The following is a 23,941-nucleotide window of genomic DNA, read 5'->3' on the forward strand; positions in this document are numbered from 1 at the left end:
GTGTCAATTCAGTTGCCTAAAAATTGGTATCTTGTATCATCTGGAGATGCCCTAGTGTATTTAAGACATCTACTGGGAACAGCCAAATATGACACAAGACCCAAATGAATACATTATCTTGTTGGGCTAACAGCTGGAAGTAAGGGGCAAAAATGGCACCAGAATCCAATGTTAAGCAACTGATTCCCACTGCTTGTGTACCCTGATCCAGCAGAGCATGGACCTGGAAGTCCTGTGTCTTATCTGCCTGTCCAGAACAGTATCTTGGATAATAGAGTCTCAAATGACATTATGTGTAACAACTGAATTGAGCCGCTCATGCCTAGAGTCTAGGGAGGAGTTTGAATAAGAAGAGGCTTTACGTCAGCCTGAGATGAAATTTGGTAATGCTCATAGGCAGATAAAAGTCCACCTTCAATTTTATTCAGGTTTGCTGGGTATTCAAACCATTTAGTGCAAATATGGAGCAAGTTTAGGATTTTGAGGTAAAGCTTTAATTCTTTATATTTTTTTCCTTTGATTTTTAGCTAAGTCTGAATAAGAGCACACTGTTGCTGCATAAGTACAGTTAAACAGGACAAATCTAACTAGCTTTTAGCATAATTTATTTGACAGGTAAATTAATTGCAACAGATAACATGGAAGTTGATTGAGTTAAGAATCTTATGTCAGTGCGATGAAGTGAACTGGTCTGTATATCAAAGCGTGCTTTAATTTTATCCATAGCCTTAGCATGCTGTCTTATATAAGGATAAGTTATGGAGGGGGAGAAAATAAAAAAATTATGGAATCACAGAATACCAGGTTGTAAGTGATCTCACGGATTATCTGGTCCAACCTTTCTTGGCAAAATCAATTGGAAATTTCCTATAATTGGAATTCCCTATTATCTCAAGACTTTGAATTATGTTTCTTTAAAAAAAGTATCTAATTGTTCACACTCACCTAGAAAGGGCTCCATGCAGAAATGTATCATAGGTATAAGACCTTTGATCTGTTAAAAAAAATAAAAAAAGCTTTTGAGTCTTGCATTTGTTGAATATCAGATATAGTACTGGCAAATTTGCCTGTCTGTTCACTTAAATCCATAGCTGTCTGATCAAATTATTTGTTTTCTTATTAGCACATTAAACTATAAAGCTGTATAAAGGCAAATCAGTAGGATGAGGGTGAACAGGGTAATCCACTGAGTGCAAGAAGTCCTCTATTACAAAGCCAAAAAATGTGCCCAGACTCAATGTAGCTCTGTTTGGTTTTGTCTTAAAATCTTTTACATAAACATCAACTTTAATCACTTTTATTTCTGTCAGATACACTGTAGATTGCTGATGATTTAATTTATTTCAGCTATGCTTACATAATTTGTTATGAGCCACAGTTGTTAGAAAATGCTGTTATTGGAAAATAAGTCCTTAGTTAACCTCCACAAAATTGGAAGAGATTCAGAGCTCCTGTGTGAAGGGAAGTAGGTAATGAATGTATTTACATTCAGACCTTGTGCTCTGCTGAACTGGTCTGTCATAGCACTGATTATAATCTAAAACCTATGGATTATAATCATGAAAATATGAGCCTGCTGTAGTTACAGTTGTGTGAGATGCTTCTTTGTCATGTGAGAGATTTCCTCATCCTTCCAGTAGTAGTTTGTGGTACTTCTTTAAGTCTTAGGCTATTTAAGTAACAGAAATGGGAGATTTTTCTTAAATTGTGTTTCTACCTAACTACGAATCCTATTCCCATTCCATTTCTGACAGTTTGGCAGCTGTCTTAGATCCATAGATGATCCCATGGTTCACAATCTAAAATTGCCTTCTAACAGGAGCGTTTCTCATAAATCCTTTACCAAGCTACAGCAGAGAAAAGCTGAATGAATAAGGTAGTAAGAAATAAGTTGCTACCAGCTCAGTCGCCATGTCACTAGCACCAGAACAGTCACTGATTCTGTGCTAAGTATGTGGTATATTCTCTCATAATTTATGTCTACTGTCCCATATAGTTTCTCATCTATTAGACATATATACTTTGAAGTTACTTGTTTAAACCAGCTGACAGGAATTTTGACTTCAGGCATGTGTTTAGGCTCAGAGATTTAAAATAATCATCGAGATATACGCTGATATTAAGTAAATTGTTATTAGCAAGTTATCAGTTAAAAATCTTATTTAATAAAATAAGTATTAAAACAGGTAACACTATAGTCTATTCAGTTAACCATGCAGTTAAACTAATGTAATTCTATTACAAGAAATCTGATACCATTTTATGACATCATTTCAACACACAGGATGGAATACTTAGATAATAGAAGTGTAGATTTTATATAGATTTTCTATGAATATATCTTTTTTCATGTATAGGAATGATAGTTTCTCTTGCTGCAGCAACACTTAGCTGTAGCAGAAATTTGCTGCAGCACAGTGCAGCATTTTGCAGTTATGCAGAAATCTCTTCTGTAACCTCCTGGATTGTTAACGTTTGGGTAAACCTGAAATAGCACTAAAAAGAACTGGACTTTTTTGGTAACCTTGCAAATATTGATTATATCAAAAACTGTTCCTTTTTTTCAGCAGACACTACCTGTTTTATTGTAATATTGGTAATTACTAATTGAATGGTTAGAAATTATGTCTCATGATGTTTGGTGGTGTAATTCTGAGAGGATTAAAACTGCATGCATACCGGTAAAAGCCATTTTGTTTTTAAGAAAATATTTGACTTAAATAGATGTGATCTTTTTGGCAACATGGCTTACTTTTTTTTTTTTTTCTGTATTTTATCTTTAGCTGCTTTATGTAGGTAGGTATGTAGGTAAATGTAGGAATGTAGGTAAATGTAGGTATGTAGGTAAATTTTTAGAGGCTGGATTTCTGGAGTACACTGCACGCCTTCAGTTCTGCCTTACGTTCTGTTACAACAAGCCCTTGACACAACATCCCTTAGGTTGAATATGGTCATGAATAATGTCACATCTCTTGCTATGTTCCCTCTGCAGAATGGTGCAGTTACGTTAGAAAAGAGCTCAGCTGGCAGTGCAGCTGCAGGAGGCAGCACAGCTCATCCTAGCTGTTTTATACCAAGTAGAGATTTTCTGTACAGCTGCAACTCCTTTCCTTACACTCAACAAAAGTCCTCACCACTAGGTTACAGTCATAGTCCTTTCTTCTGATAAACACTGTATTTTTGCCCGCATATTGGCCGGTATTCGAGTGGTTTAATCTCGCTGTCAGAATATGAGAGTTTTGCTTTAGGCTTCCTATAGATGAGAAAGGTCTGTAATTTAGATCTGTCTCCACTCACCTTCTTGCAAGGTGGGCTTTTTGCTCCAGTGTACTTGACTCTTATTCTTGGGACCGTATTTCTGTTCTTTTATGAACTCCTCTGAATCAATTTAATCCTTTATGATAATTTTTAATAGAACCATACGTAAAGTGTCTTAGTCAAAATAACATTTATCATATGTGAGAAACAGATTTTTTTATGGACTGAAACAGAGAGGCCTGCATATGTATTTTTACACCTTAGAAAAGCACTAAGAACTATAGTGTTGCAGGATTTAGCATGCCTGCAACTCATATGACTTATTGCCAGTAACCACCCTAGGAAGATGAAATGAAAATGCAGAGCCATTGTTTTGTTTCCCTCCTTTCTTTGCACAACTGTTTGGTCATTATAGTCACTCCTTAGAGAGTGTAGCATTGAAAGCCTTCTCTTAGTGTTGTGTGATGCCATCAAATCTTGTTGAACGGCCATACCTGCAAGTGACTACAGCCAGTAACTCGTAGCTATGTATGATCAGTTGACCTATTAATCTAAATATTCTCCAATAATATAGTAAAGCATATTGCAAAAAAAGCCATTCAGTAAATGGCAGGTTATCCAAGACTCATCAAATATGACCATCGATGATAATCAATATGGCTACCATATAGTTTACTTACTGCTAATTTCTGCATAGAACATGGTGTATAACACTTTTAATATCTTGCATTGGGAGTTCAGCATTCTTTTACACTTAGAGATTCATAATACTTCACAGACTATCATGTGAGACAGCTAAGTCTCAGTAAGGTTGAAGAATAGGTTGTTTTCAACATTTTCATGGACAATTGTCATGCAAGGATGAAGGATAGTTACAGTTTCTCTGTATACTAGTATAACATCTTGATTCTTCTGTGTCCACTGTCCCAGAAATGGCAAGTGGAAGGCAAGCCTGTAAACCTGCAGCTCTCTTTTTAGGACCTCCTGGGGGTGATTGTGCGTGCCTAATTAAAATTACCTTTTAAAGTTCATGGAGGACTGTCTCATGTGTGGGGGACCCCATGCTGGAGCAGGGAAGGAGCGTGAGGAGGAAGGAGCAGCAGAGACAACATATGATGAACTGACCACAACCCCCATTCCCCATCCCCCTTCACCACCTGGGGGGAGGAGCTAGAGAAGTCAGGAGTGAAGCTGAGCCTGGGAGGAAGGGAGGGGTGAGGGGAAAGTGTTTTAAAGATTTGGTTTTATTTCTCATTGTCCTACTCTAATTTGATTAGTAATAAATTCAATTAATTTTTCCAAGTCCATTCTGTTTTGTCCATGACAGTAATTGCTGAGTGATCTCTCCCTCTGCCTATCTCAACCCACGAGCCTTTTTTCCTATGATCTCTCCCCTGTCCTGCTGAAGATGGGAGTGATGGAGCGGCTTTGGTGGGCACTGGGTGGACAGCTGAGGTCAGCCCACCACATCTTCAAAGTGCCTAAGGGCATCACAAGTGTGAAATAATCCTTTGGGCTTCAGATTGTTGAAGCCTCCACAGACTGTAGCTTCTTACCAATTTTTAAATCAAATACTATAAAATGATTTAATTGTAGATTTTATATACCAGCTAATAATCTTGACCTGTTAATACTTATAACTTTAAATAAGTGGGTTCCAATTCACTTCAACTGAAGTTGCTGGGAGTATTTCTCTTCCTATATTTTGCCCTTTGTAAGTTTATTTGCTTCTCAACCAGGCTGGTCATACTCTGCAGTTCTGATGGTTCAGATTTTGCAGGAAAATATTTTGTTTAGAAAATATGTTTCAGACAAATTGTATATTCTCAAATATAATCGAAATCTGAAAAGTATTTTCTGTGGTAGGGTAGAGGATATAAAGTAATTTAGTTTTCTCAGATACATTTCACTCAAACCCAGCTGCATTTTCTTGTCTTTGCCTGTTTTGTCTCAAAGTGATGGGAATCGCTCTCACTTCTTGTTAGCAACTCTGTTATTTTTATTATCTGAAAGTAATTGGGGAAGGATGGTTCTTTGAGATGCTCCTTTTTCTTTTAATCCTAGATATTTATCTCAGCTCTTTTGGTAATAATTGATTCTGCTTTTCTGTCCCATCTAACTAATCTCAAACTGTCTTTATGGAATCCATCTGGTATTCATGAAGGCACCATAAAGAGTCGAACAATTCTTCTAACTTTAATGTGCTTCTCTGTATTGTGAACAAGAGAACTGACTTGCTGTTTGACATATTTAAAGGAATGCCTTTCCCATCATGTTATACTCTAGGTAATTTCTTCCAACCTTCTGCCCCTCCATTTCCTTTTGAATTTCAGTCATGAGTGCCTGCCAAACTGAGTTCAAAGCTCTGCTTGCTAGCAGCAAGCCTGCTGGCAGATCCTCTTGTTACACTTTGTCGTATGGATTCTGTCTGCCTCTAGCTGTCAATTTCTCTCAAACAAGGTGTCACAGCCATACGAGTTGAAGTCAAGTCTGCAACATCCCAGCTCTTCAACCAAGTATTGTGACCTGGTTGCATTGTCACATATGGTGCAGAATATCCCTCCGGTCAGTTGGAGTCAGCTGTCCTGACTGTGTCTTTTCCCAGCCTTTTGTGCACTCCCCACCTTCTTGCTGGCAGGCCAGTATGAGAAGCTGAAAAGTCCTTGACAGTTCAGCAACAAGAAAAACATCGGCGTGTTATCATCATTCCTATACTAAATCCAAAACACAGCACTATACCAGCTACTAGGAAGAAAATTAGCTTTAACCCAGCTGAAACCAGGATACCATCCGTCCTATTCTTTGACATCATGATTCAAGTCCATACTTTCTCAGCTTCCAAAACAGGAATGTGTTTGAAGATGATATCAAAAGCCTCATTAGGAGTGTCCCTGCTCTTCCCTCATTTATGTAGTCATTTCATCACAGAAGGCAATCAGGTTGGTCATGCATTCTTTTCTCTTGGTAAAGCTATGTTGACTGTTTCTGTTTGCCTTTTTTTCCCCTCCAGTGTTTGGAAGTGGATTCCATGTTGATGTGTTCCGTGATCTCTCCAGGGACAGATTAGGTGGAATAGTCTGTCATTCCATTGATTTTCCATTCCATTTCTTAAGGCAGTCATAATGTTACCCTTAACCTCAGTAAGGATTTCCCCGATTGCCTTGATTTTTCATATGCAGTACAGAGCAGTCTAGCCATCATATTGACCAACAGCTGTGAGTGAACCTTATTTGGATTTCATTGATTTGAATAGAATCCTAGGATCATTTAGGTTGAAAAAAACCCCATAGGATGGAGTCCGACTGTACACCTGACACTGCCAAGTCCACCACTAAACCACGTCCTTAAAAAGCACATCTATGTGTTTTTTAAGTACTTCCAGGGATGGTGACTCCACCACTTCCCTGGGCAGCCTGTTCCAGTGCCTGACAACCCTTCTGGTGAAGACATTTTTCCTAATATCCAATCTAAACCTCTCCTGGTGCGACTTGAGGCCATTTCCTCATGTCCTGTCACTTGTTACTTGAGAGAAGGGACCAACACCCTCCATGCTACAACCTCCTTTCAGGTAGTTGTAGACCGTGATAAGGTCTCCCCTCAGCCTCCTTTTCTCCAGGCTGAACAACCCCAGCTCCCTCAGCTGCTCCTCATCAGACTTGTGCTCCAGACCCCTCACCAGCTTCGTTGCCCTTCTCTGAACTCTCTTCAGCACCTCAATGTCTTTCCTGTAGTGAGGGGCCCAAAACGGAACACAAGATTTGAGGTGCAGCCTCACCAGCACAGAGTACAGGGGGATGTTTACTTCAAGTATGTTCATGTTCTCTAAGTAGACTGTTTCTCTTCCATTATTAGCTTTGCTTTTCCCTCCTGAACCATGCACAGAGACCATTGAATACTTCAGGCATTTATGTACCATCTTTAACTTATGTTGTCTCATATTTGTCAAATGCCCCATGTTTTCTTTGAACTTTTGCTTTTGTTGAAATCCGTCTCACCTATAATGTTCCTTGCTAGTCTTATTTCCAGCTGGGCTTTGACTTTTCTAATTTCATCCTGAAGTAGTTCTCAAGTAGTGAGAGTAGCCCTTCCTTCCTGCCTTCCTGCCTTCCTGCCTTCCTGCCTGCCTTCCTGCCTTCCTTCCTGCCTTCCTTCCTGCCTTCCCTCCCTTCCCTCCCTTTATTCCTCCCTTCCTTCCCTTATTAATTTTTTTTTTTGATCTTCCAATCCATTGAGACACTCCCTGCTTACCCAAACAGTCATTGTCCTGAAAATACTGGTCTTTTCGCACAATAAGATGATTTGTTCTGAAGCTCACTCAAAAATATTCCTTTATGCCCCTTTTTAGTCAGCTGGAAATAATGTGCTGCCTGCTGTACTGTCTCAAATTTTCCCTCTCCCTTATGCCCACTTCTCATGGGATTCTGCAAACAGTTCCCTGAATAACCCAGTGTCTGCCTTCCTGAAGTCCAAAATATTAACTCTGCAGTTTACTTCATTCCTGTCCTCAACATATGTAAAAATATAAATAATAATTCCTGCCTGCATTCGCAATGTTGACTGTTTACCAGCACTTCAGAAATTTCTTTCAGTAATGTCATCATTAATAATACAGCTTTTTCACATACATTTTTGAATATAAAGTTTTGCAGTTACAAATAATGGTATTAAAAGGTCTTCTGTGACTGAAAGGTTACTCTTATCATAATTCAAGTTAAAATTTTATAAGCTAGCAAGTCGCTCATGAAATTTATTCAATCTTTTAAGACACAATTCCCATGAAAAATTTGTTGATGCATTTCTTTGACGTATTATAAAGCTTGCATGTTTTATTTCTCATACTCAGTAAAATCTCATCTTGCAGATCATTGCTATGTAAATCAATTCAGATGTCTAGAGGACTAGAATGCACATTGTTACAGGCAGTATTTAGAAGTGTGTGGAAATGACCCATGTCTATATTTCATACTAATTTTCTTGTATTCAAACCATGAAATTTCATGCTTGTCATGAATGGCAGCTGAATAGTTTGAAGCCTTATCAGAGACTTAACATATAGAAATAGTATTCACACATTATGTCTGGATGACTCAAAAATATTGTTATATCTGAACAGTCAGGTTTACAAAACTAGGCAAAAAGTATGTTGCCTAACTGTGTACTCCATATGAATTACACTAGCTCAGAAAACTCGCACTGAATGTGCTCTTTTTATAGATGTAATTGCTTAAAGAGAAAAAAAGTCTTTAATGAAATCCATTAGAAGTCAAAAGGAATTGCTCATCACACCTTAGGGTAGCTGCTAAATATAGTACTCATTTAAAATAATTACTTTTGCTGTTCTGTCTGTGCTTGAAACTTAGAAATTTTGTAGAAAAAACAGTTATCTTTTTTTATAACCATTTTGGTTTTTAATTTTGTGATGAATACTTGCTGAGTTAAAATGCATAGTAAACTAATAATGGAAAACAGAGTAGGGCAATCTAGTAAGGCAAGCAAGGTATGAACCAGGGTCAAGGAAACAAGAAGTGAATCTTGCCTCATTGAATATAATTGCAATGATTTCATTGACTTCAGTAATAGCATTTTAGCCTTGGGTTCTTTTTTTTCAACTTCGTTGCTGACCTGCTGGTCTTTTCAGCAAGTAGTCAGATGTTTGATTCTGGTACAGTTCCAATGCTGGTTTTTACCTTTTTAACGACAGCAGCAGAGACACCATGTGTAGGGGAGGGTGGAACTCTTGGATTGCTGGATCATGCTTGAGATAACACCGCAGGCCTGCACTGCTGTTATTACCCAAGTCAGCTAAAGTAAAGTTAATCTGAGTATGTCCACCCAATATTACAGTCTACAGCTAACTGCAGTGGTTCTACTGTGCATAAAATGTGGTGTGTGGTTATTTTTCAAGGTTCAATTGTAGTATAATGATAGCTGTAGCTTCTTGTGCGTTCATCAACAGACAGAATTTTCAGTCTCGAAGTCTAGCTCCTTAATGGGAGCACTGGTTCCTAATTTTTGATCTACTGCTCCCCCGTAATTCTGATCATGCCACATAGAGCAATATAAGTATTGAAAGGCATGCAATTGAAATTATTCTTGAACTTGTTATGTTGTTGCTGTAGATGTCAGGATGAACATAAATCTATTTTCTTAAAATAATTTAGCGTTTTTATAACCCTTGTATCAGCTGTGCAGAGCATGTAATTGCTGACATTTACGAAATACATCCCACATCACAAATGCATGACTAATAGGCTCTAGCAGAAATCGATGAGTAATGCCAAATTGCATTTATTATTACCCTGCAATTGAACAATTTGAGTACTTATGAGTTTTTAAAGTATGGGGAGGGCTGTGTATATACCTATGGTGTCGTACAAAAGAAATATGCTGTGCCACATAGTAGAGTGGGAGCCGCAGTACTGTGCTCTGCTGCAAAGCACAGCCCTTACCACTGCAGGGAGTCGGTGCAGGACTTCAAGTGCCTTTATTAACTGCCATAGGATCGGTGCTATCCATATGAGAGCATATTGGTACTCTGCATGTTTTCTGTTTCTAGCCTATGATTTTTCAGTTTTCTTAAGTTTTGTCAGGGCGTGTAATTAGCAAAGGTCAACAACCCCGTCTAGCCTTCCTTTCAGCATCGTGTTCTCCAGGTGGTACATGTTCTGGAGCCCTCTGCAAAGTAAAGCCCTTAGTTGTTCTTCGTGAGAATGTGCGACATGAACACTGGCTGGGTCAGTCGTGGGCTTGTGCTGTCCATTGGCAGCATCCTGCTGATTTTCTTTCCTCCTCCACTGAACCCCTACTCTACAGAGGATCTTCTGGCATCAAAGGTGTACGATCCTCCTCTGTATATAATAAGATACATGTGGTGGCAATATCTTCCCTCATTTGCTTTGTATTTTGGTTAAGAAGGCATGTATCTCTGTAACGAGTCCAGTCCTATTCATTGAGTGAATGAGCAGCTTTGAGGTGACCTAGAGGGAACAACAAAAGAGCGAGTGTAGACCTGCACTGTTTCTCACCCACATGCAGTGTGAATGGTTTTATTGGGAATGCCATTGAAGTACCCTCATCCTAACAGCCTCCATGGACCCTGGTCTTGCAAAGAGGGTAAGGGACGTGGGGAGACTGACAGTCAGAGAGGTTCCATTGAAAGCTTGGCCTTGGGCAGCTTTCACAGCAACGTGAACTACTGCAGCCACACTACAGGGAGCAGTATGGAAACATGTAGTTCTGTCAGAAGGCACATCAGACTGAGACCTGTCCCCTCTTGTGACATGATGAAGACATAGTTGCATTGTGCTGCGTTACCGCTTTCCCAATATTTACCAAAGTGACCATGTTATAACTTCATATTTTAGTTTGAGCTGTAAAGTCTTATAAAACCAGAAATATCTCAGTGAACAACTGTGTAAAGGGATATATCGTTCCATTTAGAGAAATGCAGCATAGAAGTGGTTTCTGTGCTAAGACTGCATCCTTTTAAAACTGGCAGATGGCAGTAGAGTATCTCCTTTGACGTTGTCTGTAGAATTACTGAGAGGAGTTTGTTAGCTTTTTCTACAAAAACAAAAATCCTTTTATCTGTTACATCATCTTGAAAATATAGCAGTTATCTGACTAGCAAATCTTTTCTATTTTGTATTCCTAGAAGAGTTATCATATTTAGCTCAGAAATTATTTATCCTATATTATTTTTTTAATTCACTGACAGAATTTCACAACATGATTTTTGGCTTTCTTGCAGTCCTCTTTTTCAAATTGTAATGCTATGTGTAAAATTTGATTTTGTTGTATAATTTTTAGGATAGATTGCTTATGAAATAAATACAAGACTTAGATATAAGCCTGTGTTTGTTATATATTGTATTTGTGAAGTAGCAGTTTCTGCGGTAGAAGGCAAGACTTTTTCCTGATCTTATGCATGAGTAAAGATCAGAAATAGGCTTTGTCTTCCTAGAAATCTGTTTTTACAAAGGTCCAGGGAATGAAAAGTTAAAATCTTCACATTTCCTGATTTTTATTTTTCTGTGAATTTTTATTCTAATTTATTCTAATTTTCAGATCTAACATGATTTTCTGATAGTTCCATATGAGACCACATTGGCTCATTCATTATCTTTATTGCTTTCCATTCTGTTCATTATCTCTCTTAATTTTTCTAAATGCATGATTTTTTTTTTTTTTTGTAATGTGTTGGTCAGTATCATAACAGTGTCTATCCACAGAAATGCATAAAGTATGCAACATATGAAATAGCTGAGATATTCAATTAGTTTAATAACTAGGTAAATAAATATTGACATTTTAAGTTTGACTACCCCACCTTTATTAGTATATGTAACTTACGTTTTTCAGTGCTGACAGTGCAAAAAGCCATAGTGTATGAATTTTCCACTAAGAATGGAAAAAATATTCAGTTGCAGTTTCTGTATGCTGTTCATATTTATTAGATGCAGTGTTCACAAATAAATTACTCTATTGAATTTTTATATAAATACTGTTTTGATTAGTTTACCTTGCTTAAAAGAGGCAGGTTCTGCAAAGACTGAAATGTACAAGTTCTGAATGATCTTCTCACCCCTCTTTAAATGGACCATTATTGGTGATTTTTTTTCTGTTTTGATTACCTTTCTTTCCATCCTTCTCACATTTTCAGTGATAATACTGTTTCACTGCTTTGTGATAGATTTTTTCACTCTTATAATTTTCTCAAAATATTTAGATGTGTATTTGGACTGGAATAGCACAACATGTAAGAGCTTTTAGTGTATAATATATTAAAAAGACTGTTGAGGTAACAAAGGTGGGCATTCAGAGGTTAGGTATTTTAAAAGTATCATGAATACCCCATTTTATACAACTATCATTAGATTTTCAGTTTCTTAGTGTTACAAGTACATACATAGCTGCTTGGTACATTTCCAAAATAGGGTGCAAAGGATATGATTCAGCAAACCTCAAAGTTTGCATCTTTGCTGGTCATATTTGGTATCTCTTTGTGGTCACAGAAGTGTCGTGTTTGAGGCGTGATTAATCTCATCCTAGAATAAGTATCTGAGGTTGATAATAAGTTGACCTGATGGTAAGACATCTATAGTGTACTGAGAGGAAATGAATTCTTTTTTGACTTTTTAAGTTAGATTTCCAGGAAACAAAAATCCTCATTCTCATCCTCATTTCCACAACATAGACCCATCTGAGGTGCTTGTGTGAAGAACTTAGGTTTCCTGTGTACTCAGTAGGAGGGACTTCAGAATGACCATTTAGCCCTCTTAAGATCTGTCTGTTGATTATGTAGGGAGGCTAAGGTGACAATCTTTGTACTTTAAGTAATCTTTAAGTAAGTATCTGAAGGTAGGTGAGGTACATTTGTGCTTGTCTGTTTTAAATACTATTTCAGTGACTATGGACGGTGCTCTCAACCAAAAAGTTACTTTATCTCCTTAAATACAGATTCCTAATCATATTCCCTTTGTCAGCTAAATCAAGGTCTCCTTTTAGGCACTTATCCAGTCTGTGTTCTCATTCCCATCCTGACACCTTACAAAGCCATTTTTATCTTTCATGTGGCCTCCAGGAATGTATTCCCTATATGCCTCCTTTTTGGTTTTTTTTGTTTGTGTTTTTTTTTTATTATTTTATAAATCCAGTTTCCCTTCTAACTCCAAACTTGTTTTTCTTCCCTGGAGGTGATATCACTTTCATGGTACCCCCGGTCATTCTAATAGCTAAATACATCCCACTCCTATTGTATTCAGATCATTCATAATCTTAATACGTTCTTTGTCCCATTCTGTGCATATGGCTCTCTTGTTTTTACAGGACATCATAAGCTGAAACAAGAAGGGTCCAGACTGGATATTAGAGGAAACCTTTACATCATTAGGACAGCAAATCTATGGAACGAGTCATCCAGGGAGGCAGGAGTTTAGACAAGAGATTTCCTGAGGTCCTTTCCAACCTGAAATATTCTATGATCTTATTTAAAAAATCCATTTCCCTTTTCATTTGCATAACATTCAGAAAGTGACTGATTTGAGAGTACCGAATAAACCTTTTCTCAGGCTTCAGCTGATTTGAAGTAGCACAGACTGGTCAGCAGTGTAAGAAACTTCACTGTGATTTGTGAGAATACAATATCATTTAAGTTCTAAAATTAAACTTGTCATGATACTTAAGCAATAATGTGAGTTATTATTTTACAATCTCTAATGCTTTACTAAATTTTGAGAGATTTCATGGATGTAAAAATGACACATTTGAAAATGTCCATCAAATTTTCAGTGCATTAACAGAAGCTTGGGATGCTGAAGCAGTTCAAAGATGAGGTCAGCCTTAGTATTTTGACATGACTAAAATGTACTTTCCTCGGTTTCTTGAAGGTGAATGACTGTTTTAGGCTAAAATTTTCCAAAAGTATTCAGGCTGAAAGAGCCACCAGTACACAAACTTTCAATCCAAACCATTATTTTCTCAAAAATTACAGTAAATTGAAAACAGTGTGCTGTCGTGGTATCATCATACCTGTTACACATGGGAGAAGAAGTGGAATGAACTGGAAAGAGTTAAACATTTGATAAAGATCATAGTATGACACAGTACTCTAGAGCACTGAGAGTTAAAACTTGATTTCTTTTGATTCTCACTCTCTACAACTACCTGAAAGGAGGTTGTAGCATGGAGGGTATCGGTCTTTTCTCCCAAGTAGCAAGTGAAAGGACAAGAGGAGATAGTTGCACCAGGAGAGGTTTAGATTGGACATTAGGAAAATTTCTTCATGGGAAGGGTTGTCAGGCATTGGAACAGGCTACCCGGGAAAGTGGTGGAGTCACCATTCCTGGAAGTGTTTAAAAGGCTTTTAGACGAGGTTCTTAGGGACATGGTTTAGAGTTAGGTTATTGTTGGACTCGATGATCTTGACAGTCTCTTCCAACCAAAATGATTTAATGGTTCTATGATTATGTTTCATTTATGTGCTTAACTTTTGATAACCAGATCCCAGTATTTTTGGACAACCTTGATTAAAAATACAAAGCAGAAACAGATGTAGTTGTTAGCTAGCTCTACACACTAGCATTTGAAAATACTTTAATTACTTGACCTTGCAGTCACTACTTTTCAAAATCTTTTCAGCTATAGGGAGTTAAGTGTTTATGAGGTCACTTAAAAAAAGAATACAATACTTAATATTTTCCATCCTCCATATTCACAAAGCAATCACATAAACTTCCTGCAGCTCTATAGTATAAATGTACAAGTTTATATGAAGTACTAGATACTGAATTGCCAGTAAAGTATACTTGATATAAATGTTTTATTTCTTTGCAAATGATGTCAGGCAGCTATCCAAAAACAAATTATAAGAGCCAGAGCTACAGCTAAAAGAATGATATCTGGAAGGCACAAATGTGTGTTTATTATCTCTATTGCTTCTCAGAACATTTGCATGAGTACAGAGTGAAAAGGGGAAGAAGAACCAGAATGATAAAGATACTATGACCAAAACATTTATCAGAGAAAATAATTTTTTTCTAAATTAAACAAGAATCTTTTCTGCTATAGACAATAGCTGGAGCACACAAATAATTATAAACATTTAAAGTTAACTTTTGAGAATGAAAGGATGAAATGGTATTTTACATACCAAGCTATACTGAGCAGTGACTCTTATTTTCCTCCCTTTAGCTCCCTTCTTGTGGCCTTCATATCCAGTGCTAGTTTCAAACCCAGCTGAGATTTGGCTTTCCTCACTCCATCTTAAAACAATTGAGCAATGTCTTTATAGCTTTTCTGGGTAGTCCACCTCTGCTCTCATCTAATGTGGAATACTTTTTTGCATTTGAGATCACTAGGATCTTCCTCTTCATCCAGATCCATCTTCTGCCAGGCTTGTTCTTTGGTTTGCTTTTCATGCTTGTTGGAAAGGACTGTTCTTGTGCTTTGAGGAATTAGTTCTTGAAGATGCACCAACTCTCCTGGTCTCCTTTGCCCTCCAGTGCAGTGGCCCATTCGATCCTGTGAAGAAGATCCCTGACTAAGCTACAGTCTGGTCTCTTGAGGCTAGTGTTATGATTCTGCTACTTGCTTTGCTCTCCTCTCAGGAGTTTAAACTCCACAATCTCATGGTTGGTACAGCCAAGGTTGTCCTTGGCCTTCACATCTTATACCAGTTCTTCATTATTCGTTCTCAATAGATTCAATAGAGCATTTCCCCTGGTTGCTTAATTGATTGTCTGTATAAAGAAATTGTCTTCTACAAATTCCCGATAGCTCCTGCATTCCTTGAACCCTATCATATTGCCCTAATGGCAGACACTGAGTTGGTTGAAGTGTCCCATGGGTATGAGGGCCTGTGATTGTTGGGCTTCCTCGAGCTGTCAGAAGAAGACTTTATCTTCTTGCTCAATCAAGGAGTCTGTGGCGCACACGTACTAAAGCACCACCTGTGTTGGTCTGTCCTCTGGTCTCTGCCTGTGAGCTCCCAGCTGGTTTGTCACCTGTTCCCGGCAAAGCTCTGTTCACTCCACCTACTTCTTTCCCTTGACTGCAGCTACTTCTTCCCTTCCTTTCTGGCAGTTTCAGACTAGGCAAAACTGAGGTTGTGGTACAGTAAGATGCTTCCTCCAGATATTTATTAGGTATACATGTAGTTCGTCTTCAAAACCAAGTTGCAGGATTGTGACTTAAAGTACTTTGACACTGGCTTTTGTCAACTAATAGTATTTTTTAGGATGTGCAATTAATTTCACTTTAGTTCCTTAAATATAATGGAGAAATAAAAATCCTATTTTCATCATTTCTGAGATCTGGAATTACAGAGTATATATAATTCGCTAGGACAACAGATTATGTTGTCATTTCTGAGGGAACAAAAATATTTTTCTCAGAATTAACGTATTAAGACATGAGCTTTTCATGGAAAAGAATACTATTTTTGCTTTATTAAAAGTATTTTTAAACTTGTTTCTCTTAATGTAGGTTTATATGTTGTAGAGATAGATTTTATATATTTATACACGATATATATTTATCTTTTGTTCTGTGTCTTGTAAGACATTTCATATCAGAATAAAATTCTAGTAAATGTTATAAAAGTTAAAGTAATGGTTCAGTGTACTATCTTGTTGTAGTGCTTCATAGTCCCTATCAAAGCGGATAAATAGGAAGCTGCTGTTTGCTTCAGTGAAAGAAAATGAAAAACAAAAAAGCCCACTACATCACTGCACATCTTTGAGAATACAAAATAAGTCAAACCCCAGCAGAGGGAACTTTGCTTCCTGCCTTATTCTGTCTCACAACTAAATAGTCCAGTCCTTCTGAACAATTAATAATTTTTTTATTATCAAGTTTAATTCTTTGAAGTCAAGCAAGACAGAAGAGAATTAGTAAGTTCTCTAATATGTCTTGCAAAAAACACACTGAAAAATAACTAAAATTTAGCTAGAATACCTACACATACCAGGGGTTTTATATACAGTTTAAGGGACAGATTGCAATATCACTGAAGTAGTTCAATTTCAGTATTTTTTCTGTATAAATGTATATATATATATATATATATATATATATGCATATATATATATTTGATCAGTTTATGTGTGGAGTTCCCGTATTTACTAACAATGAAAGGCAGTTGGACCTGATGAACTGGGATTTTTTTAAATTACAGATGGAGCCCAGTTGAAGGCAGAGCTTGAGTTTTGTCTGTAGATTCTGTGGAAAAGTGGCTTTTTAATTAATTACACACCTCATTAGTTTTTCAATTATAGTTGAACAAAGGCAATGACTGTGATAAGAAAAATATGGATTTTTTTGTTTGTTTTGGGCTTAATATGAATGAAACTCAAATATGTAATATTTCTTGATATGAGTATTGTTTGTGTTTTGAATAGATCACAATTAGTAATTAAATATGCAGAAAAGTATAGTCCATAGATAAATCAGAGAGTATTTTCTATTCTATTTTTGTACTAAAAGAAGTTTGTCTATCTTTCTTAAAGATTTGCATTTGTATTCTCATCACTCAGGTCATTTCACAGCTTCGGATCCTGGGCAGGTCAGTAACTGCTGGCTGCAAATTTGACAGAGAAATATGGTCTACTGAACTTTCTCCTGTTCTCAACCTATGGAAGAAACTTAATCAGGTAGGAAAGTAGGTAATTTGAAAAGAGAACTTATTTTTTTCCCAATAACTACATTAAAATTAAAGTCTGAGGAATTATCCTGAATACTGAAACGTAAGAAGTGAAAAAGGAAATTAAATGCATTTGAGGTGGTAAGTACAATGTTACATGTATGTAATTAGTTGAAGTCTGTATATGAGATAGCGGTATATTTCAGTGTGACAGCTCCCATTATATCTTCCTGACTAGAGTTCAATATACCTTTAGGCCTGCAAACCTTCCTTGCAAGACCTCGGGCAAAAGTGTTGCATATATGTATACATACACAATGAGAAAATTAGAGATTTTGATTGTAGCGTTTGGAAGACTGATGAGGCCAATTTTAAACAGTAAACCAAAACCACACTACATTAATGCTCATTAACAACACACATTGCTAATGGTTAGTTCTTTATAATTACTAAACATTAGCTTGGTAAATTCAAAGCATTCATTCTTTAAAGCTCATGTCCTAAATTAGCTGTGAGTATGAAGCTGAAGCCGCATAGTCAGTGGTGGTGCCTGTGGTGCTTGATGGTCTTAGTCACCCAGGTGGAGATAATCAAGCCTGAGAGCTCTTTGACAAGGGAAGCTGGACCTGATGCAGGCCTTGTCTTTCTCCTCAATCTGTTTTTCCGCTTAAATACAGGAAAATGAATTATGCAATATTTCTGTGTTCTCTCCATTATTTGTAGAGTTACCATATGCATCTGTATTTGACATATTTTTACTGCTCATCATATCTTAAAAAAGATTCCTATATTATCTTGGACTTTGATTTTCTAACGTTTTTATGCTGTTAGCAGATCAATTTATTTACATTTTTAAGTTCTTCTGTAGAGTAGGATGGCCTCTGATCCCGTGTAGGGTTTTTTGGAGAACATTTGCTTGAGTAAGTTTCAAAAAATGTAAATAATAATGCCTTTATCAAAATTAGTTTTCATAGTCTGTTCCATGAGTACTTGCTTTAAGCTTTGGAAAAGTGTAGGCATCTTTAAAAATTCTACATATATTTTACAGTTCTACATTATAACTCTTTATTAGATAGCTCAATGAAGGCATCATGTTTGTTTTCAGAAGTTTTAAATAAAGACCTGGGAACTGGAATACAGAAAATAGTTGAATATCTGCTAAAGTTAACAATCATACATTATTTTAATTATGCATCAATGATCACAGAATGTGAGCTAAAATGTGAGCTAGTTATGAAGAAGTAAAATCACAAAACCTGTCTGTTCCTAAAGTCTGTAAAAGCTTTTTTTTCCTCTCAGTTTTGGAAGCATTTATGTTTAGCTGCAGACTCTTTAGTAAAGAATCATGGTGTCATAGAATGGTTTGGTTTGGAAGGGACCTAAAAGTTCATCTAGTTCAACCCCCTGCCATGAGCAGGGACATCTGCTAGACCAGGTTACTCAAAGCCCCGTCCAGCCTGGCCTTGAACACTTCCAGGGATGGGGTATCTGCAACTGCTCTGGACAAACTGTTCCAGTGTCTCTAAACCCTCATCATAAAAAAAATTCTTGCTAATATCCAGTACAAATCTACCCTCTTTCCATTTAAAACTGTTGCTCCTTGTCCTGTCAGTACAGGCCCTGGTATAAAGTATTTATCCAGCTTTCTTATAAGCCCTCTTTAAATATTTAAAAGCCACAATAAGGTCTCCCCAAAGCCTTCTCTTCGCCAGGAACACCGCCAACTCTCTCATTGTTGTCACAGGAGAGATGTTCCAGCCCCCTGATTGTTTTCATGGCTGTCCTCTGGACCCTCTGAGGTGTAGTACTCCAGATGGGGACTTAGGAGAGTGGAGTAGAGGGGGAGAATTATGTCCTCAACCTGCTGGCCATGATTCTTTTAATGCTGTCCAGGGTGTGATTGGCTTTCTGGTCTGCAAGCATACATTGCTGGCTCATGTCCAGTCTTTCATCCACCAATATCCCCAAGTTCTCTGCAGGGCTGCTCTCAATCCATTAATCTTTCAGTCTGTGTTGATATTGGGAATTGCCCCTACCCAGTGGTAAGTCTCAAAATGCAGGAAGCCAAGTAATGGCAACAGGAGTCCTTCATGAATGGGCAAGGAGCTCCTGGCAAAACTCAAATGGAAAAAAAAAAATGTCAAAGAGAAGGGAACAGGGATGTCTGGGGGAAAAATCGAGCATAGAGACCCTGACCACACAGGGGTGGGTTTAGGGAAGCCAGAGCATATCTAGAGTTGATTCTGGTGAGGAACGTGAAAGGCTGTACTGGTGTACTGGGTCTGGCTGGTTGACGTTCCTCATAGCAGCCGATACAGTGCTGTGCTCTGCACTTGTGGCTAGAACCATGTTGGTGAGGCACTAAAGTTTTGGCTGTTACTGGGCAGTACTGTTGTCTTCCCAACTTTCCATTCCACCTAAAGCTGGTAGGCTGGGGTGGCTGAGAGGCTGGGAGGGGACATGGCTGGGACAGCTGTCCCAAACTGACTGAAGGGATATTCCATACCTGGTGACATCATGCCCAGCAGTAAAAGCAAAGGGAAAGGAGGATGAGCGGGACCATTTGATATTAAGGCACTTGTCTTCGAAAGGAACTTTTGTACGTACTGAAGCCCAGGAAGTGGCTGGGCATGGCCTGCTGGTAGGAAGTGTAAAACAAGTCTCCTTTGGTTTTGATTTGCTTCTGCATGCAGCCTTTTTTTTTTAAAAAAAAAAAAAAATTAAACTGCCTTTATCTTGATCAATAAGATTTCCTGCTGAGGAGGGGAATGAGAGAGTGGCTTGGTGGACACTTGACAGCCAGCCAAGGTCAGCCCATCACAACTGAGTATTGCTGGCATGGAGTCAACTTTCCAGCCTGTAGCTTAGCAGCAGGTATGGTGCTGTTAACCAATCACAAGAGCAATAGGAAAGTTTTGTACAGGTACATCAGCAACAAAATGAAGATTAGGAAAAGTTTAGGTCTTCTACTGAATGGAAGTGAGGACTTGGCCACAAAGAACAAGGAGAAGAGTGAAGTACTAAAAGACTTCTTTGCCTCTGTTTACTGGTAAGTCTGGCCTTCACCAGTCCCGGGTCCCTAAAAGCAGTGAGAGAGTACAGAGCAAGGGAGACTTATCCTCCATGAAAGAGAATCAGGTTAGGGAGTGTTTCAACGAACTGAATACGAACAAATCCACAGGCCCTCATTGGATGCACCCATGTGTGCTGAGGGAGCTGGCTGCTGCCTCTGTGAGACCACTCTCAGTTATCTTTGAAAGATCGGTGTCATTGGGGGATGATTCCCAAGGACTACAAGAAAACAAGTGTCACTTCTTTCTTTAAAAAGAGCAAAAAGGAAGATCCAGAGAATGACAGGTCGGTTAACCTCACCTGGGAAGGTTATTGAGCAAATAATCCTTGAAACAATTTCCAAGGATTTTGAAGGTCATTAAGGTCATTAGGAGACAAGAGCACTTGTCATATGAGGAGAGGATGAGAGAACACAAGCTGTTCAGCCTGGGGAAAAGAAGGTTTAGGGGCATATTGTCAGTGTGTCTTGGCTCATGGGAAGCAATAAATGAGACGGAGCCAGACCCCTCTCAGTGGTGTCCCATGACAGGACAAGAGGCCATGGGCACAAATTGAAGCATAGAAAATGCCATTCAAACAGAAGACAAAACTTTTTCTTGCTGTGAATATGGTCAGACACTGGCACAGGTTGCCCAGAGGGGCGGTGGAGTCTCCATCCTTGGAGATATTGAAAACCCGACTGGATACAGTCCTGGTCAACCTGCTGTGGCTTTGAGCAGAGGGTTGGACTAGACAATCTCCAGAAATTCCTCCCAACCTCAACTGTTCTGTGATTCTGTGAATTGTAGTTCTTTGTACTCAGTTTTCAAAGCTATCACAGCCTTTGTGGCCAAACAGTGACACTGGAAATTTTAGGTTTTTTTGGCTTAGACATTTTGAAATGGGAAATAATTCTTATATATGACTACAGTACTGAGGACTTCTATGTTGTTACTTTTTCAGAAATATTTCTATAAATTTGCAGGACTCATTTTTCCTCTTAGTGGCATACATTTTGCAAAGCCCTGTTAAATGTTACTCTCAATTATTCAGACATTCTGAAATTGTGTAGCTGTGGAGTTTATTATTCTCTGTCTATCCATAATAGCAGAACCATGGAAACTCCTTGCCTTTCATCCAGTGTTTATTAGTTCAAGCAGAATGCAGACTTTGAAATTTTTCATTGAATTTTACTTTAAATAAAATACTTAAAATGTGGTTCAAATCAGTGCACTCCTGTATTGAAAGTTACAAAAGCAAACTTCCTCTTTTTATTTAGCTTTCTGGACTAATACAGAATATCTTGACATTTTCACTGATATTACCTTCATTTGAAAACATGCATTTTAATTATTGCCTTTGGAAAAAACCCTTGTAATGAATACTGTCCTAAAACTGCTTCTGCAGTTTGATTTAATAACAGTGTGATTTAATAACAGTGTGATTTAATAACAGCTTAACACTAATCAAATTATACTCTCATGAACCAGCCATTGAGTAAAGAAAACCCACAGAAGTACTCAGATGCTCAGTATAAGTTTGCACGAAAGACTGTTTTACTGAAAAAAATGAAACCATCACTGAATAGCTTGTCAAACAAATGTTACACTAATTAAAAAAGAAATAAATCTTCCTTTATGCAGAAGGGTGGCCCACTACAGCCTGTTGGCTGGGGCTGGGCCATCAGAGTATTATAATTCAGCCAGCCTGTGTCCTGGTGTCCGTCCTCTTCCCACATTGACTTCTGCCAGGGCAGAGGGTAGGTCAGGACCTATACAAGCACTTCATTGTCACATCACTGGATCAGTTGGAAATCACTGTCCAGTGGAACTCAGGCGATTCCCATCATATAACAGTTTTCAGAGAAGCACAAAAATATGCGTGCACAATGGGGCTGCATAAGTGTTACATCATGTCCAAATAACTATCTGTCATGAGTAGAGAGACAGGATCCAGTGCTATATTTTTGTTGTAAAATGGATGCGTTTTCTGCCTTGTTCTAGGGAAACCCTTTAGTATCTCCATGTAAGTTAGAAGGCCTACCCACAATAAAGATTTGGAAGCAACTGCTTCAAAATGAGTTTTGCTGAATGTGTGGTCTTAAGATGTCGTGCTGTGGTTTGCCTTTTCTTATGTTTATAAAGTTGCATAGTGCTGCAAGACAATTGCAAAAGTAGTTCTGAAAATTAATAGGTTGTTTATCTAAAGCATCAGGAACCTCAGCTTTAACAAAAGAACCATGTTTTTTATTCACCAACAAAAATCAATGAAACAGAAATATAGGGTCATTCTATTTTCCACAATGAAAAATTTGTGTAATAAACAGTGAGAGTCTAATATCTAAAAGAACAGGCAGAGAGACTCAAGTGAGAAGGCAGAATGGGTAGATCAAAAGGTCAATGGAGGTTTCCAAAACCCACCATGACCACCAAAATTGAATTCTGAATCAAATGCAGAACTAGTGGAGGTATATGAGTTTATTTTCATTATATTTGATACATTTTGAGGGGGTAATTTTCAGAACATATTAGAGTTTGAAAAAGCTTGAGTTTAGGAAGTTAATGAAGAAAAGCTCTGGAGCAGCTTTAGTGAGACTATATGAAGTCTTGTAACGTACTGTGATAGTAACAAGTACAGAAGTGAAAGAGAGAAAATTATCAAAGTCTCAAAATACACCTCATTTAAGATTGATAGCATAATATAGTATTTAATGCTAAAGATTAGAACCTTCAGTTTCTCATTATTAAGAAAAGCACTCAGTACTTAATCAGTTCTTCTTCTTAATTCCCCAAGCAGGTCATGAGGATATTTTTAAAGCTGATGTGAGTTATATACATGATGGATTTTAGGGGAAGGTAATAGAGCATTGACTGTTGGACCTTGTTGTTGCCAACAACAAGGGCTTGTTGAGCAATGTGGAGCTCAAGGGCAGCCTTGACTGCAGTGGCCGTCAAATGTTCATGATCTTAGGGCAGGGAGGGCACACAGCAAACTCATTACCCTGGACTTCGGGACAGCAGACTTTGGTCTCTTTGGGCATCTGCTTGGTTGAGAACCATGGGATAAAGCCCTGGAGAGAAGAGGGGCCCAAAATAGCTGGTTAATATTAAAGGATCACCTTCTCCAAGCTCAGGAACAATGAATCCCAGCAAAGTCAGGTAAAAAAGCCAGGAGGCCTGCAAGCGTGAACAAGGATCTCCTGGACAAACTCAAACACAAAAAGGAAGCCTACAGAGAGCGGCAGCAAGGACAAGTAGGCTGGGAGGAACACAGAGAAACTGTCTGAGCAGCCAGGGATCAGATTAGGAAAACTAAGGCTCTAATAGAATTAAATCTGGCTGGGAACATCAAGGGCAACAAGAAAAGCTTCTATAGGTACATCTGTGATAGAAGGAAGATTAGGGAAAATGTAGGCCCTCTCCGAAAGGAAACAGGAGACCTGGTTACCCGAGATATGGAGAAGGCTGAGGTACTTTATGACTTTTTTACCTC

The 23,941-nt window shown here is 38.0% G+C and overlaps 1 protein-coding gene across 2 annotated transcripts in view; it reads left to right on the forward strand.

Annotated features, from left to right (window-relative positions):
- Positions 1–23,941, forward strand: part of DYNC2H1 (dynein cytoplasmic 2 heavy chain 1) — a 163,734-nt gene that overhangs the window by 109,524 nt on the left and 30,269 nt on the right. For both annotated transcript variants that reach the window (XM_065831939.2, XM_071803664.1), the window contains exon 83: positions 17,292–17,408. In XM_065831939.2, the coding sequence (XP_065688011.2) occupies positions 17,292–17,408 (117 nt within the window). The remainder of the gene's footprint in view (positions 1–17,291; positions 17,409–23,941) is intronic.

The sequence above is a fragment of the Patagioenas fasciata genome, chromosome 1 (assembly GCF_037038585.1).
Source record: "Patagioenas fasciata isolate bPatFas1 chromosome 1, bPatFas1.hap1, whole genome shotgun sequence".
Classification (NCBI taxonomy): Eukaryota; Metazoa; Chordata; class Aves; order Columbiformes; family Columbidae; genus Patagioenas; species Patagioenas fasciata.